The sequence below is a fragment of the Staurois parvus genome, unplaced genomic scaffold (assembly GCF_062004578.1).
Source record: "Staurois parvus isolate SC_StPar_1 unplaced genomic scaffold, SC_StPar_1.0 ptg000017l, whole genome shotgun sequence".
Classification (NCBI taxonomy): domain Eukaryota; kingdom Metazoa; phylum Chordata; class Amphibia; order Anura; family Ranidae; genus Staurois; species Staurois parvus.
In genome coordinates this window covers 3,409,876-3,427,784 of record NW_028317813.1, presented here as the reverse complement: position 1 = coordinate 3,427,784, position 17,909 = coordinate 3,409,876, and the positions used below count along the sequence as shown (strand labels likewise).

Sequence of the window (17,909 nt, the reverse complement as noted above, 5' to 3'; positions counted from 1 at the left end):
GGGGACAAGGTGCTTTTTTTCCCCCCCCCATTTTGGAAACGTCACCTGGTATGGTTCAGGAGGGGGGGCTCGCGCATTCCCCCCCCTTTCCTGGCCTAAATGCCTGGATAAGGGTCTGTTATAGATTTTGGGGGTCCCCACGCCGGGTTTTTTTGTTTTCGTTTTTTTTTTCTATTCTGGCATGCGGTTCCCCTCAAACTCCATATCAGACCTAAGGGTCTGGTATGCATCTAGGGGGGACCCCCACACCATCTTTTTAAATATATTTGGTGTGGATTTCCCCTTCAAATCAGTACCAGCATTCTTTTATTTTTACATTCAGCTGTCAGTGGGAAATCCCGCTGACAGCTGATTAAATCATCAATTAAGGATATGGTGGGTGGCTAGCTGTCCAACAACCCGCTGCTTAGCAGCAGTTAGTAGCCTGCAGAATAAACACAAACCAGAGAGTTTTTTTTTCTGCTTCTAAACACTGAGCTTAAAAAACACCTCTACACTACAAAGTGTGTATGGACACATAGGATAACAATATTTGCTTCTAGAGGCAAAATGAAAAAACTCTAGGTGTTGCTAGGCGCATTGTCAAAGCTAGTGTGCATGGATCCTATATCAATTCAGTTCAGTTCAGTTTACACCAGTCTACATCCATTTTTGTATCTGTTTTGTCTTAGTTGTTGCAGAGACCAATCAGAGGTGACAAAAAAAGTTTCCTGGCGCATCATGGCAGCATACAATGGGTTGTGGCTCTGCCCCCGTTGCATGCTGCCATAAAGATGCACTAGGAAAGGAAAATTACAAACAGGTAAGTATACAATTTTCCTTTTTCCTGGCGCATCATGGCAGCATACAACGAGGGGCGGAGCCACAACCCATTGTATGCTGCCATGAAGATGGACCAGGAAAGGAAAATTACGGACAGATAAGTATACAATTTTCCGTTTTTCTTGCCTAAAACGGACACAATGGATCTAAACAGATGGTATCAGTTTGCATCCGTACCCTTGTCCATTTAAAAAAAATGAGCTGGAACGGACACAGGTGTAAACGGATGATCATCTGTTCACATCTGTTGGTCCATAGAAATACATTGCTGTCTGTTTTTCATCTGTCAACGGATGGATGAAAAGCAGACAGATGGTCTGACTGTGTAAAAAAGGCCTAATACATACAGAAATCTAAAAAAATATTAGAATCAATGAAAATTAAAAACAAAGATGATACATTACGTATGTCCTTCTCCAAAGTTCTGTATAATGCTCAGGCTCCAAGCATAAAAGAGAAAAAAAAAATGACCTGGCTTGGCCTTTTATAACACACATATACAAGCAAACACCACATGTCAACACCCCTCACACACGCCTTGAGTGTTTCTCCATTAGTCCTCAGTCCATTTTGATGGATTCTACTGTGATCCTCAACATTCTCCAGCAGATGATGCCATCAAATTGCTGGGACAGGAGGCTATGCAACAACATTTTCTCAGGATATCAGTCCTTTACTCTTCCTGCTATAAACCCTTGCTGTGCAAGGGCTGAACTAAATTGTTCTCTATGTGACCTGTTCACACCACAACACCAGTATGACGTGCATATTTTTCCTGCGCAGGAGTCTGCAACGTGTATAAAACTCATTGAGGGGGGGAGAAAACTGATGTAAATGGATATCTCTGCAAGTGGAATCTGCGTGTCAATTTTTCTGCACGTATGGTGTGAACAAGGCCTTATTCAGTCATGTCCACATATATCAGATTTATATTCAAAATAGATGAAAAAATGTTGAACAGTCAAAGATGTGTTCTGTAGAAAACTACAGGCATCCAGGTACATATTAAACTATATCAATCAATTTAAAGCAGAACTGAACCCCTCTATTCTTCACAGCCACGGAAGCTGCTTTTTTTTTTAACTCCTGTTTTATCCACATGGCACTGCACATGTGATCAGTTATGACTCCAGCCATTTGATGGCTTAACCGTTTGCTTGAGACCATAAGCAAATGTGACAGTTATTCACGGCATGCCTTGAATGTATCTGTTTTGGGAAGCAGTTAAAGCAGAACTAAACCCTCTTATCCTTTTCAGCCAAGGAAACTGGCATCTGATCTGCAACTGCCATGACGCGTGATCAGTTATGACACCAGCCATTTGATTTTGACAGTTTGGCTGACAGCACAAGCAAATGTGACAGCATTTCTGGCATGCCATTAAATCGATGGGTTTAGTTGCACTTTAAGTTGGTTGTTTTAGTTCCTAATATTTCCCAAAACAGTTATGTTAATAGCAGCTGTTAGCTCTTGCCTGAACTTCCAAGCCCTCAGATGGTTTGTATTGGCTAGCTGATCACATGTACAGCAGCTAACATGAGCACACTAGTAACTGTCACAGTAATCATTCCGTAAAATGTTTATATTGGTAGGTTTAGTTCCATTTTAATCTGTCTAATCAACCCAGAGTCAAAGACATAATAGTGACTTTAATTTCTGAAATCCGAGCTCAACTCTTCACTGACAGACTTGAATCACACAGGAAGGGGAGCTCCGACTTCAAAGTTAAGATATATAAACTGAGAAATATTTGTTCACTGAAGTTCTGAATGTCCTTGTTTGTTTTATCACCAACCAAGTAAAGTGCACCACTCACTTTTCTGGCCTTTTGAGCAATGTCCAAGGCATTGCTTACAAATTATCCATTGTAAAATGAGTAGAAATGTGTTACCTGATAATCCATAATAAAGACAGCTGGTTTTTTGCTGTTTGGACAGAGTGTCGATTTCAACACCGTAGTTTACTTTGTTGGAACAAGCAAGGACACAAATTTAGAATTTTCTTACTGCATGCTTGTTTTAGATCACCATTCACTAGCTAGGATGGGCAATGACTGGAGCCTGCACCTTTAAAAACTGGCAATAGCAGCTCTCGTATTTTTTTCTTCAAGGATTCCTGTTAATAGTAAAAATCACAGTTATATATAGAAATGTGCTGAACATTTATATAGTACACTTTGTGCCCTCTGTGCACAGAGGAAAACACACTATTCTGCTGAGACAGTATATTCTTCAGGAAAAATATTGTAAAATCAGAAACATTTGAGGGCTGTTTTTCTCCCTTGATTGCCGAATATTCAACTGCTCAATAATACATTTTAGAGCAATGCCTTGGGATATTACAGGTGAGTAACCCAGTGACCTTGCTGATAACACCCAAGCTTCTTGTTGAAAATCTATACATGATCGCAAAGCTGTGTGAAAACAATTAAAACATAACTTGAAGGCAATTGCTCCAGAAATCATGGCTCCCTTTATCTTTTCAGAAAAGGTAATCCAATGATATTGGTTTTGTGGTTTAAGCTCCTATCACCTTGTAGACCATGTAATATTACATTCTGATTACACACAAACTCTGGCTATGTGTGTCTTCACTGTAGGCTATTTTATAACCATAGTTTATTTTTTTCCTTACTATATTTTGATAGTGTAATGTCCTATTGGTGTTAGGCTAAAGCTGAAGTTTAGCTAATTTTTTTTTTGCTACACAGCTTTAGGGAGGTAACATATTTCCTAGAAGTATATCCCACATTGTACAGGATGCTGGATCCTGGAAAAGTATTCACTGCTGGGCTGCCCTGTCCTCTTCTTGGCACACAAGGGGTTAAAGGTTTTGGGTTCCAGGCTGAGCTACTGTGAAAAAAAGCTGCCAAGGACCCCCACCCCCTCCTTCCTCCTTGAGAAAGTTCTTTCATTGCTGGTAACATCAGAATCTTCCCCATTCATAGATTATGAGTCACATGATTCTCTATCCCATTCACAGGTCATGTTACAGGCAGTGAATGCAAGGACTAACTGTTCTCCATGGGGGATCCTCACCAGGAGTTTTTTTTCACAGCAACTGGGTCCAGAGGCTGAAGCTGTTAACCTCCTGTGTGCTGGACGTCCAGCTACAAGAAGAAGACAGGGCAGCCCAGCGGTGATGATTTCTATAGGATCCAACTGCCTGCGTGATATGGGACATCTTTCATTCTGGTAAGTAATGTCACTAAAGCTATGGGGCAACAACAAAAAACTACATTCCAGCTACCTGCAATTTGACCTCAAGCTATGTACAGACTTCTAGCAGATGAGCAGGAGGGTTGTGGGGTGTCCTGTCTACAAGCTGAATATTGCTTGGAAGGGAGATTTGATAAGCTGCCCATAGACGTGTAAAGAACTGAATGTTTGTTATTTGAAAAACAAAAATGGTGCATATAATTGTACCATCATTTGTTTAGTTTTTCTTAGAAAAATCCAGCATGTTGCATCAGGCACTTTGCAGCACGAAAATCATGCATCTCAGCTGGCACGCTAATGATGCGAAAAACAAATGACCTGACAATCTACAGGAATTTTCATTCAGTTTTCGACTCATCTATGGACTGCTTAACTTCCAAATTGTGTGTATGGGTGTGGCAGAAACATTAGATACAGTTGGTTCCATTGTGGGAAGGGGACTGAGATGAATGATTGTGTAGCCTGTTACAAAATGTAGGAAATTTACACTAACAGAAATCTTTAGTTGGTTGCGGATTGAAAGAGCAACATATGTTTCCAAACCATTACATTGAACTATAACAAATATATATAAAGTCTAATTTAGGCAAATCAGTTGAGTATATGCCATTATGTGTTCATTAAATGGCGGTAGTGGGTCTATTAAAGCTGACCTATAGGAATGCGAGCGGCTTTATAAGAGACAGAACGTCTGCCTGCTGATCACACCCTCAGATGAAGTCGTGTGACAAAACACGTAAGGGTGTGATTGAGCAGTGACATCATTGCATACGCCGTTACCACGTGGCTGGAACATGTGACCACAACTACTTCATCTGTTGCTGAGAGCGGGTGGTGAGGTGCCAATCTGAGAGCTGGAGATTGTTTGCAGACTGCAGATGCACATACAGTCATGGCCGAAATTGTTGGCACCCTTGATATTTTTCCTGAAAATCAAGTATTTCACACAAAAAAGGTATTGCATTAACACATGTTTTGCTATACACATGTTTATTCCCTTTGTATGTATTGGAACAAATATAAAACAGAGGCAGAAAAGCAAATATGACATAATGTCACACAAAACCCCAAAAATGGGCTGGACAAAAGTATTGGCACCCTTAACTTAATATTTGGTTGCACACCCTTTGGAAAACATAACTGAAATCAGTCGCTTCCTATAACCATCAATAAGCTTCTGACACCTCTCACCCGGAATTTTGGACCACTCTTCCTTTGCAAACAGCTCCAGGTCTCTCTTATTGGAAGGACACCTTTTCCCAACAGCAATTTTAAGATCTCTCCACAGGTGTTCAATGGGATTTAGATCTGGGCTCATTGCTGGCCACTTCAGAACTCTCCAGCGCTTCTTTGCCATCCATTTCTGAGTGCTTTTTGACGTATGTTTGGGGTCATTGTCCTGCTGGAAGACCCAGGATCTTGGACGCAAACCCAGCTTTCTGACACTGGGCCCTACAGTGCGACCCAAAATCCTTTGGTAATCCTCAGATTTCATGATGCCTTGCACACAGTCAAGGCACCCAGTGCCAGAGGCAGCAAAACAACCCCAAAACATCATTGAACCTCCACCATATTTTACCGTAGGTACTGTGTTTTGTTCTTTGTAGGCCTCATTCCGTTTTCGGTAAACAGTAGAATGATGTGCTTTACCGAAAAGCTCTATCTTGGTCTCATCTGTCCACAAGACGTTTTCCCAGAAGGCTTTTGGCTTACTCAAGTACATTTTGGCAAACTGTAGTCTTGCTTTTTTATGTCTCTGTGTCAGCAGTGGGGTCCTCCTGGGTCTCCTGCCATAGCGTTTCATTTCATTTAAATGTCGACGGATAGTTCGCGCTGACACTGATGCTCCCTGAGCCTGCAGGACAGCTTGAATGTCTTTGGAACATGTTTGGGGCTGCTTATCCACCATCCGGACTATTCTGCGTTGCAATCTTTCATCAATTTTCCTCATCCGTCCACGACCAGGGAGATTAGCTACAGTGCCATGTGTTGCAAACTTCTTGATAATGTTGCGCACTGTGGACAAAGGCAAATCTAGTTCTCTGGAGATGGACTTGTAACCTTGAGATTGTTGATATTTTGCCACAATTTTGGTTCTCAGGTCCTCAGACAGTTCTCGTCTCCTCTTTCTGTTGTCCATGCTTAGTGTGGCACAGACAGACACACAATGCAAAGGTTAAGTGAACGTCTCTCCTTTTTATCTGCTTTCAGGTGTGATTTCTATATTGCCCACACCTGTTACTTGCCCCAGGTGAGTTTACAGGAGCATCACATGCTTGTAACATTCTTATTTATCCGCAGTTGTGAAAGGGTGCCAATACTTTTGTCCAGCCCATTTTTGGAGGTTTGTGTGACATTATGTCGAATTTGCTTTCTTTCCTCCCTTTTTTTGTTTTGTCCCAATACACACAAAGGGAATAAACATGTGTATAGCAAAACATGTGTTAATACAATACGTTTCGTGAGAAATACATGATTTCCTGGAGAAATATCAAGGGTGCCAACAATTTCGGCCATGACTGTATATTAATGAATGCTGATTTTTAGCTTACATATTGTGAGTTTGATTTTAAGGGGGGAATTTGATACAATAAATAGTCAAACGTTATTATGCTATGGCGAGTGTTCTTTATCCACATATGGATTATACTTACCATGACGAAGTATAATTGGATCAACCACCTGATGAATGATTATTAACTGGAGTAATCGTTATTTTCTACATCTACTGACATTTGAAAGATATGCTGATTAATCACCAACATCTGGTGAGTTAGCACTTTGATGGGGTGTTAAGCACAAAGGAATTCATGGTTGTGGCGAATATATATCATTTGAAGGAATTATATATGGACTACACTTTATCATGGACTTTCTTTGATTGTTTTGATATTTCTCTAATTCTTTGGCACTTTATTTATTTGGTGGCAGCTTTTTATGTTTATATATATATAATTTATATATAATTGTTATTTTTATTTTATTTTGATTTATTTAAGGGTTGAGAGCGCTGTTTATGGTATTCCCATTTATAACAAATATATATTTTTTTTTTTACAAAACTGTATTTTTTCCTTTTTAAGTTGCCATTTTTCAGGCTGCCAGACCCTGGTCGCTAAAGGTATAGTAAACACTCCATTAGCACAGCAAGAGTTTTCATAGCAATCTTTATTGTACAGCTTTAAGTACACAACACTTTAAGACATGAGCATAAGTTTTATTGTTTTGTCACTACTGACCAGAAAAAGCATTATAAAGCTATTGTCATATGTACATGTAAAAAAATATCTTTTGATAACTGCACTTTTCCTTTTTGTTACAGCCATCATTTTTCTCTGTCTTTACATTCAACATCTGCATCGGTTTACGATGTTCCAAACATCTAGAGTTCAAAACACATTGATTTTTCTGGTTTTACCATGCTGTTCTCAGTCCGTTCCCAGCAGCATTTCCACTCTACAAGCAAATTAGCTTTAGCCTTTCCTCCTGTGGGATGCCGCTGTACAGTCCAGGAAAAATTACTTGAAAGAGGAATTATTGGTGCAGTCTGTAGCAAATCAGGAGTCGGCTGCCAAGATATGTCCTTATCCGTAGGTGCAATTTTCTAGTTGACCAATGGCATATATACATACAGATGACGTATTCATTTATACCTCCTATGGCTGAGTATAGATTTTGTGAATGTCACAAAGCAATAAATAACCTGCAGTGAAAAGTTCATAATGAAGCAGCACAGAGAATACATGCAGCAATGTGATACACTAGGCATTCAACATTCATATATTTTTTCTTTCTTAGCTCCCTTCTTTTACACACTATGTACATTGTCCATTCAAGCAGACATTTAATCCATCCAATGTCCGCTGTGTCTGGCTACTTTCTACTTTTCTGCTGCCAGAGGATTATAAGACGCATGTCCTTCTGGCGATAACTACATTCTGCTAACTAAAATGCAGAGTTCCATCCCCCCATCATCTACTACATTCAGAAATCCTGTGCTCTAATATTGGCACCCAGAAGGTGGCCCCAAAATAAAAACCACATTGTGCTTTACAGCTTTTTGTAAAGGATTACTAAAATATATATCCAAATCCCAACAGGACTGCAGATTTCATAGGAAGATTAAAAAAATAAAGGTTTCATCAGATGTTTGAAAAGATATGCTGACTACTACTATGTATATATCACTTATACTAGGTTGGCTTGTCTATCAGATGGCTTTTGGAATTTCTAGTATATTGTACACAGGAAGATAAAATTAACTAGCCCTTACCTCAGTTACCCTCTCTTTCAGTAATTTAAAGTTCTACACAGTAAATGTAATATAAACTAGCCATTACACTGTTTTGGTCAAATAAATAAAATACAGGCACTAAATATGTAGTCCTCATGCACATTGGACGTTTTTACAGCTGCTATTTTTGGCTTTTGACGTTTTTTTCTACAGCCTGCAAACCCCCCAGCATGTTATCCTATGTGTCCATGCACACATAGACTGTAATTAATGTTTTTTGGCTAGAAAAAAAACCAGGACTAGTAGATTTCTAGAGGAGCATTTTAGCTGTAAAAATGCTCTAATGTTGAAAAACATGTCACAATGTGGTTAAAACGCTGCAAACCGGTGTTTTTGGATATTTTTGGGGGGGTAAAAAATAAACTCTAACAAATGCAAACATGGGAAAATGCCGGTAATCGCGGCAAAACGCTAATGCAAAAAAGCTGAGAAACTCAGGCTTTTAACGTGACTTTACACAGCTAACTTTACCAGCGTTATCAAAACGTCCCGTGTGCATGAGGGCTTATAGTTATTTGGCACATCTCCCAGGAACCTGAAACTAGGGTTAGTCAAAATTAGAGCTTTGTTCCTCCAGTGCCTGGTCTGGGAGGCTCATTGCCAGTTTCCAAGACCAAGTGGTGGTTAGCATAATGGCACCTGTAGATTTCTGGGTTCTTGGGCTTATCTTGTGCATGTACTACAACTTCAGTTCTATATCTAGTTTATCCAGCTCAGAGTAAAAACAGTGGTGCTTTAAGAATTCTGTATTTTAAGCAATTCTGCAATTTAGCTGTAGTCTCATTCCAAAAAAAAATGTGAATTATGATTCTAATGTGTGCATAACAACACAATTTAATGGTCAGAGAAAGGAATTGACATTGAGATTAGAATGGGTGTACCATGTTACCTTTTTGAAGAAGTAAAATTACTCAGTATCAGGCAGAGAAATCTATCCACAATCACTTCACATACTATGCATAGCTAGACTCTATAAATGGCATTACTGAACCTATGTAAATATAATGCACATTTCTCTAAATAAATAAGTTATATTCCACTGTAGGCACAGCTTTCCTCTCTCGGGTATAACCAAAAAGCTTTCAATGATGATCAGGTAGTGCACAAAATGAAATCATAAAGGAAAAAAAATACTCGATTCCCCCTCAACACAGTCAGTGCTTATGGGGGAAACTCTCCTGCGGAACTTTGTATTCTGACAGTGGGATGTTTCCTATCCATTAGAGTACAATAATCACTGCTTGTGGCTATAGCCCCTTGCAGTGATCAATTAAAAAAAATAATAGATCGATTTCAGTACAACTGCCCATTCATGGATCAAAACTCAGCTGGCTTTAGACTTTTTTTTTTCTTTGGTTGACTGTAAGGCAGGCTTAGTTCTAAATTAAGAGAAATATTTGCCTATTTAAAGAAAGCTAGGTGAAGAGAGCATACAGTAGTCCCCAACATTGAAATTGTGGTGCTCTTAAACCACTGTATTTCTGGAACATTGCAAGCTTTCTATATAGCATAGTCCGCCGCCATATTTTTCTGCCTGGGCAGTGCAGATAAGATAGTGCATGTGCCCAAAGCTTATTGCCTACTCCCACATAGGTCCATCGGTTCAACAGGTGCCTATTTTCACACAGGTCCATGGGTTTAGCAGATATTCCCCAGCTTACTGCCTACTTCCACATAGGTCCATGGGTTCAACGGGTTCTCCCCAGCTTAATGTCTACTTCTCCATAGGTTCAATGAGTGCTCTCTAACTTGCCTACTTTCACATAGTTCAACGGATTTATTGTGTGCTCACTAGCTCAGTGTCTACTTCCACATAGGTCCAAAGATCCTCCCCAGCTTAATGACTACTTCTACATAGGTCCATAGATTCTCCCCAGCTTAATGACATAGGTCCATAGGTTCAAAGGATGCTCCCTAGCCTGGTGCCTACTTTTACATGGTCCATGGGCTTAGCAGGTGCTCACCAGCTTAAGTGCCTACTTGAACATAGGTCCATGTGCTCTGCACAGGTTATCTAGACATAAGGACTCTGATTTAAAATCCAAGTCCTAACCAAACTTTTTTTTTAGCTTTTAGCATTGGACAAAGGTTATAAGAGCTATACTACTGCAACCTGTCTGTGACCCCATTGGGGTGTTTCCCCCTTTTGTTTGTCACTGGGATGGGAAGTGAGAGGAAATCACACAAATGTTGATTAGAACCATATTGGATTGGAGAAGGGTTAGAACATATTGTCCAGTTGTATTTGCTCTCAATAACAGATTTTCCTTTACTAGCAGTCCTGAAACAAGGACAGGATATGAGGGGAAATCTCCCTGGATGGGAAATGGCAATAAGCACCTAATGGGTTACAATAGTTTTATTCTAAATTTAAAAAATGTTTACTATTGTTTACCTTTTTAATCCAATAGAAAATGATATCCCTGCTGTTAAACCCAATTGAAGTTCCTCTTTGGATACATACATTAAGGGCTAGCTGATCTTTTTGCATATTTTGGGGCTATTTATAATAAACTAAAGACAGGAAAAAAAAGCAGCTGCCCAAAGTTTTAGCGTAGTTCAATAGCACCAAGAGAAGAGCCTTCTCTTAGAAGGACATCCTCATCCAGGTCTTGCGGTAATCATGTAAGTCTCTATTGCAGTAAATTCACTACCGTTCTGAAGGAATATATTTTTCCTGAGAACCATTTGTGAACACAACACACTAGAAGGCTAAACTACATCAACCTACTGAGATAAAAATATGATTATGCAAAATATTCAGAACAATTCTATAATACATTTTTTGTGAACAATATAAGAAACACACTGAGAACTGTGGTTACTGAAATATCAATAAAAAAGCTGGCAGTAGCACCTTTTTCGTGCCCCTCTTTTGCTTATTGAGTTTAATAATAAAACAGTGATAATAACTGAAAAGAAAATCTATACACAATATATTAAGATGACCACTAAAAAGCAGTAATGAACAGAAGGTTGTATTTTACAAATGACATCCAAAAAGATGTATAGAATTCCAAATAAATAATACTTGTATAAATAGTTTATTGCAGCTAGATACCAAGACCTCTCTGTATGCTCATGGATTCCACATCACTTGCCTGGATGAAGAAATTATGTTGATTCTTTTTACATTTTTTATGTATTAAAGTAGAATTGTGGCCTCCCATTAAAAAGGGATGTGCTGAAACACTCAATTGTAAGTGCATCTGCACTCACAGTTTTGTCTTGGTCCCCCTGCAAATAACCACAAATACCTCTAAAGCCTGCCAGTGAAGTCCACCTAACACAGCTTCCTATGATGATGTGGCAACAATGCTGCACTGCTCCTGATTTCAGTGCAGGGTTAAAATTCTTATGTAGGTAGGATGTGCTTGCACTACAGTGGGATGAAAAAATGTTGCAGGGGGACATGGCTATCAGCAATGTCACTGCTAATTTACAAACCAGTTGTCATTTAGCACCTGGTCACATAGTCCTGGATTGACAGCACTGACTCGGCTGCTGAAACCCTCCTATTGTTAGCAGCAGTGTCTGGTAGAAGGAGAATGAAACACAGATGTAGCACCCTCCTGCTAGGTTTTTGTTAAGGCAAATTTAGATTTTTGGTCCTCTTATAATCAGCAGAACAGAGCAGATAGCTTTAGGCTGCTCTGGATTCTGCAGGCGGCGGGTCTGACTGCTTCCCCGTTTCTGCATCCTTCCAGAATACAGTGGGTTGAAGAGTCAAAAAGGCAGCCTGAATATTCATGAAGCCCCAGCCAATCCCTGGAAATGTGTGTCCAGATGGTGGTTGGGGAGTGTATAAATAGTCTGGAGCTGAGAAACCTGGGTTCTTGTCCAGGAGTAGATCCCAGTCAGGGAGGGCTGCCTCTCTTCCTGGCTGTATTGCTGAAGGTCCAGCCTGCTCATCAGGATCCCAGTTTTTGCTGAGACGGCCTGCACAGCCACAAACCCTTTCGGGGACCAAAGAGGGGTGCCATTGAACACCTGCCTTGGGAGTTTACAGGAATCAGAGTTGCATTCTATGCTGGAAGGGCAGTACTGTAAGTACTGGTCCAAAGATGGAGGAAGGAATTTCAGTGACTGTTTGCCTGTATCACCCCTGCCACACAAAGTACCAGGCTTGATTGGCTTAGGTCTTTGCCACTGGTGCCTTGGTGCTGTCCAGTTAATTTCCCACTACTTAAGGGACTGTTGAGCAGAGCTACTACAAGGAAGAGTGTTCTCATTGTTCGACTTAGTAATGTGGAGTATTCCACAGCTTTCTGAAACTATCCAAGTTAATACTGCAATAAAACATAAAAGAAAGGCAACCCTTATGGACTGCGATTTCGGAATCCGAGGATGCTGTTTGCCTGGCTGCTGCACTAGCGGGAATAGAACCTGGAATATTAAGGGTAGTGCTACACAAATAAACTGAGGATTTTGCTCACTCCGGAAAAATAAAGGATTTTTTTTGTTTACTTTTTGAGGCTTGTACAAGTAAATTAAGTCAGTACTTATTAAGACTGTCATACAAGTGCCTTTAGTTGTACTTTAACTTACTGATTCACTATATGTCTACTTCTGCATTTTCTGGGCTTTTATACCAAAGCAATGACTTTTGTTATTCCTCCCTGATGCAATGTCTTTATTTTTTTCTGGTATTTAAAGGAAAACTTATCCTAAACTGAAAAAAATTATATATGTCATTCCAGCCCTTTCATTATCTTAAAATAGCTTTCCTTTTCGAACTGAAATGTGATGATTTCAAACTGTTGGGAATTTAAAATGTTGCATCCTTGTAACTGTGTATTTCCTATACATTGTGCTTTACAACATTGTGACAGGTCATGTGGTTACAGTAGGGAGGTCCTAAAACCCTTGGTAAGTTTTTAGCAAACCCAAGGGGTTGTTTTTTTTCTTCCTCAAAAGCAGGGACGTTACACTTTAAGACCTAATCCATCCAAAACCTATAATCTAGTTACGAATGGCATGCTGAATCATTCATTAGAGCCTTATACTGTATCTCTAGGACTCCTGTTGTAAGATTGTACTGGTTTTTACCCCATATAACCATTGATTTTGAGTATCCATGGTGAATGTTCTATATTGTTAAAGGATATTAGGTGGGTGAACATGATTGGGTAGGTGAAAATAGATGTGGCAAATAAGCAAACCTGTCAAATTCACAACAGAGATCTTATGACTGGTATTGCCAAGAAATATACAAGGCCAGTGGATGGCTAATTTTTGCTGAATCATCTTATAATTAAAATATTAAGTCTAGACAGCCATATACTCTACCCTAAAACTGTAGGTGAAAATGAGTAAATGCAGAAAAAGAAAATCATAATAATTCATTTTGATGTGATCACATCAGCTCACTGTGCATCTGCACATCACAAAACAGAAAAATGTCCCTGCGTAGGTCAATGCCACACTGCATAGGTTTGGAAAGGTTGTTAAGATGATCTGTGTATGATTTTCAGTTAAGTAAAAAGATCAAAACTGGCATGCTTCCCATCAATTGGATGCCCATGAGAGCAGACATCTACTACAAAGGTATAAAACAAATTGGCCAATTTGTGCCAGCTAAAAGAGAAACATAAAAGAACATATTAAAGGATAGCTGTGCTTTTAAAACAGACTAGCTTTTCAAATATATACAGGAATATCAAATCTAACCTATTACTTTTGCCTGTGCTTTTTAGAGCTGCCACCACAGACTCAGGCCAGGGAAAACATTCTGTTCTGTTTACATTCAACTTGTCTATAGCCTGCATGGTGACTACAAACATCGACTAAGAGCAAGGAAAGCATCTGCGTCACATACAGCACAGGTTAAGCTCAATGGAGTTGGTTTACTAAAGGCAAATAAGCTTTGCAAGGGAACTTTTGCTTTGCAATTTTTTTTTTTGCAAAAATTACCCCATCACCTGCAAGGAAAAATTAAAAAAAATAATGTTTACTTTCACATAATTGGATGATGCACATCAACAGAACTCAGCCAAAAGGGCTGTAATGCAAGAAGGTGGCCTGATCTCATAAAATCAAGAATGGTTTGAGGAACACAACAACAAGTTTGAGGTGTTTTCTTCAAATTCTGATCTCAATGCAAATGAGCATCTGTGGGATGTGCTGGAAAAACAAGTCTGATTAATGAAGGCTTCACCTTGCAACTTACAGGACTTAAAGGTTCTACTACTGAGGGCTTGGTGCCAGATACAACAGCATACCTTCAGAGGTCTAGTGAAGACATTGCTCAATGGGTTATGGTGGGTAGTCATGTTATGGTTGATTGGGGGGGGGGTATATATAAATATATATATAAATAATTTTATATTTAATTTTTAATCTTTGTTTACCTACACATGTTGCGCTGGTAAACATGTATTCTGGGTGCAACATGTACTGTTGCAGCAGCCCCCGTACCTCCCCCAAATCCCCCATTGTGACAGCGGGAAGGGATCCTCTCCCTACACCTGCTGTCACAATTTAATTAAGGCCCCGGTTTACATTGGATCTGACTTTGAAGTAGCACGATTTCAAAGATGGATGGCAGTGCAACTTCAGGTGGGACTTGATAGACACCTGTGCGACTTCCTGCACAGATATCTATGCAAAACACACCCGAAATTGGCAAAAGTAGTGCAGGAACTACTTTTCAAATCAACTTTGTCGTAATCGCACCGATTAATATGGTTCAACTGCCGATCATTGGATGCGATTTGTCATGCGAGTTGAACAGTGAAATGACAATTCACATCAGTGTGAACCGGGGCTTAGAGTTCTGTGAATGGGAGAACTACATGTACCAACATCCTCTGCGGCTGTTGGCTTGTAGTTCCCAATGAACTACCAAGGCACTGTAGGTAATTCATTGATGCTCCCTGTCATTGTGTAGCTGGCTGCCCTTACTAGATACAAGCAGAAAGATACACTGACAGACTGCAGGAGCCTCTCATTGCACCTGCAATCTGCTGATCGTGGGTGCAATGCTTTGCAGGTAAAAAAATTTAAATAAAATAATAAATGAACACTTTTTTACCTGCAAAAAATGCATTTATTATTATTATTATTTTTTTTTTTTTACAAAGGTGAGCTTATCCTTTAACCTGGCAAATGAGCTTTATAGAGTGAAGTGTTCCCTGGCAGAATTCTGGTGAATTCATAGGGTAAAGTTTTAAAAATAAGCCCTCCCACGTTTTTACAACAGGAAGCAAAAATGCAGCATGATACAAAACAATTAGGTTCCACAACACACACACATTTTTAGTTTTTTTTTTTTTGTTATCGTAACACAGGAAGCATTAGAATAAATCTCTTGGTGAATTAGTTCTCATTTACAATCTGCTAACAATTGTGTGTGAATATGGAAGTGAGCAATAAGAGATTATCTTATGCTACTAAGTGATTATTGGAGCCCATAGCCCCACCATTAGCAAATGACGCTAAAAACTAACAAATTACTCCTCAAATCCTTCTCTTTATATACATAACATTTTCAGATTTGCCGTTAATCATTACATTTCTGTTGAACTATCCAGTGAACAAAAGGCCATTGTAATACACATTTACATCTACCTAAAACTGCTATTTCACAAATATGTTCAGACTTTAAGCAGCAATTAGTGTCTGGCATTGAAAGTAATGAACTTATTGCTAAAGAAATAAATACAGTGCAATGTGACCTGCCGTTTTGGAAATAACCAGCCCCAGCAATAAATATTTTGTTCCATGAGTCTATTGCCTGGGTAGAAGAAACACTGCTCCCTATTCTGCTGTTCTATCACAGAATACAATAACACACCGTAATGGGCAGAATGAAAATAAACAATCTGGGAGGACAGCACTAATTGATATTTAGCAATCTTTTGAAGTGGAGGGAGAGAATGTACAGTTTATGTATAGGTTAATTATGGTGTGCAAAATTCGCTCAACGCCCCTTCCTTATGGAATGTTAAACCAACTTTCTGTCTTGCATTCACTCAGCATCTCCTTGGCAGAGGCTCACTGTGAGGGAAAATTCCTTTTTTCCACATTACATTATTTAGGCAGCCCGTAGAAAACATGGTGTCACCCCTGGGTTAAACAGGATGCAGTAGTTTCATAGAATTAAGGCCTGCTTGGTTGTGGTTACATCTAGCAGTGCTTGAACGGTAATGCTCACTTTCACCAATCCCTTTTCTTCTAGGATGTGATGTGGTAAACAAAGCTTCTCCTACAAAAAAACAAAACACATAGCATATCAGAGCAGGGCCACAAAAAAGTTTATGAAAAAATTTCATATACAAAGATAAGTTCTTGACATTACAGAAGAAAAAGGCAAAAAAAACAAAACAGACCAAAACCCCGATCATGAAAAACTTAAGTGAATAATTAGTCTTTATGTATCACAAGAAGCATTGTGCTAGTTTAAGTTATTCCCATAGGTCTTGCCTATATTAGGCTGCGTTCTTCTCATAGTATAAGAATACAAAGTAAAGTAAAAGCTAACAAAAAATACAAATTTCAGCATTTAAAAGCCTAAAATAAATTGAGGCAGAGCTAGGTGCTCTACCCGGCCCTATAAAGTCACAAGGTTTGCTAGGCCACCCAAAGCATTTTAAAAAGATTCATCATCTTAGAGGGCTTCTAGAGTTATCCTTTAACTTCAAAAATTCATATCTGCTGTAAGAAAAATGACATATGGTATACCTCAGTGCTGCATTAAAGTGTATCTAAAACCCAAAATACCTTAGTCTGTGACTGTGCGGGAGGAAATTAACATCCCTTTGTACTGGTGACCGTTGTCATTGGCGATGGGAAAACCAAGATGTAACCGCTGTAACCATAATAGCAATAGAGAGAAAATCTTCTAAAGAAGACACCTGTTCTAGTGATATATGTTTAAAAAAGGATTACCCCTCACTTTGGAGAGATTTCCTTTCACTTACTGTTGTGTCTTCATGACATGAAGTACAGGGAAATCTCCCCCAATGAGTCACAGGGGTTAAAATAGAACTATAAGCAAAACTTTTTTTCCCATTTTGGATGGACCAAGGGAGGGTTATAACCTCTGACAGATTTTTTTCGCCATCTGTGTCCCATTGCAGAGATTTCCCTTCACTTTCTGTCTCACAGCCAAAACAGGAAGTGAGAGGAAATCCCTACAAATTAAGGGAATTCCTTGGGGACCCCTAGTTTACCAGACCTACTTTCTCCATTGGAAGATTCCCCCTCTATTACTTTTCTGTGGACAACCCAAAATGTGGGATTTGCATTTACTTTCAATGATAAACAGGACAAATAGAGAGAGTGTATCTCCTTAACGGGGGCACAGACAGTAATAAAATCTTACAGGGGTTCTAATCCCTCTCCACTCTATCCAAAACTAAAATAACAAGTTTTGCCTTTAAGTATACTTTAACCGTTAGCCGCCCGGCCAATGGCCGTTTGGCGGCTTGAAAAGCGCTGCAGCTTTCCGGGTGCACGCCATTTGGCGTGCTCCCGCACATGCGCGGTTTGCGCGGTTGCAGAGCGACGCAGCAGTGCAATCTGTCACCGCCCGTGCACCTCGGACACGGCCGATGACAGATCCGAGTACTGGC

At 39.5% G+C, this 17,909-nt stretch overlaps 1 protein-coding gene across 6 annotated transcripts in view; it reads right to left on the bottom strand.

The window, feature by feature from the left end:
* Positions 1-7,190: 7,190 nt before the first annotated feature.
* Positions 7,191-17,909, bottom strand: part of LRCH1 (leucine rich repeats and calponin homology domain containing 1) — a 276,984-nt gene continuing 266,265 nt past the window's right edge. For all 6 annotated transcript variants that reach the window (XM_089678955.1, XM_089678975.1, XM_089678963.1 and 3 more), the window contains one exon: positions 7,191-16,540. Coding sequence is in view for 2 of the 6 variants with exons in the window: in XM_089678973.1 (XP_089535099.1) it covers positions 16,427-16,540 (114 nt within the window). In the remaining 4 variants the exon portion in view is untranslated. The remainder of the gene's footprint in view (positions 16,541-17,909) is intronic.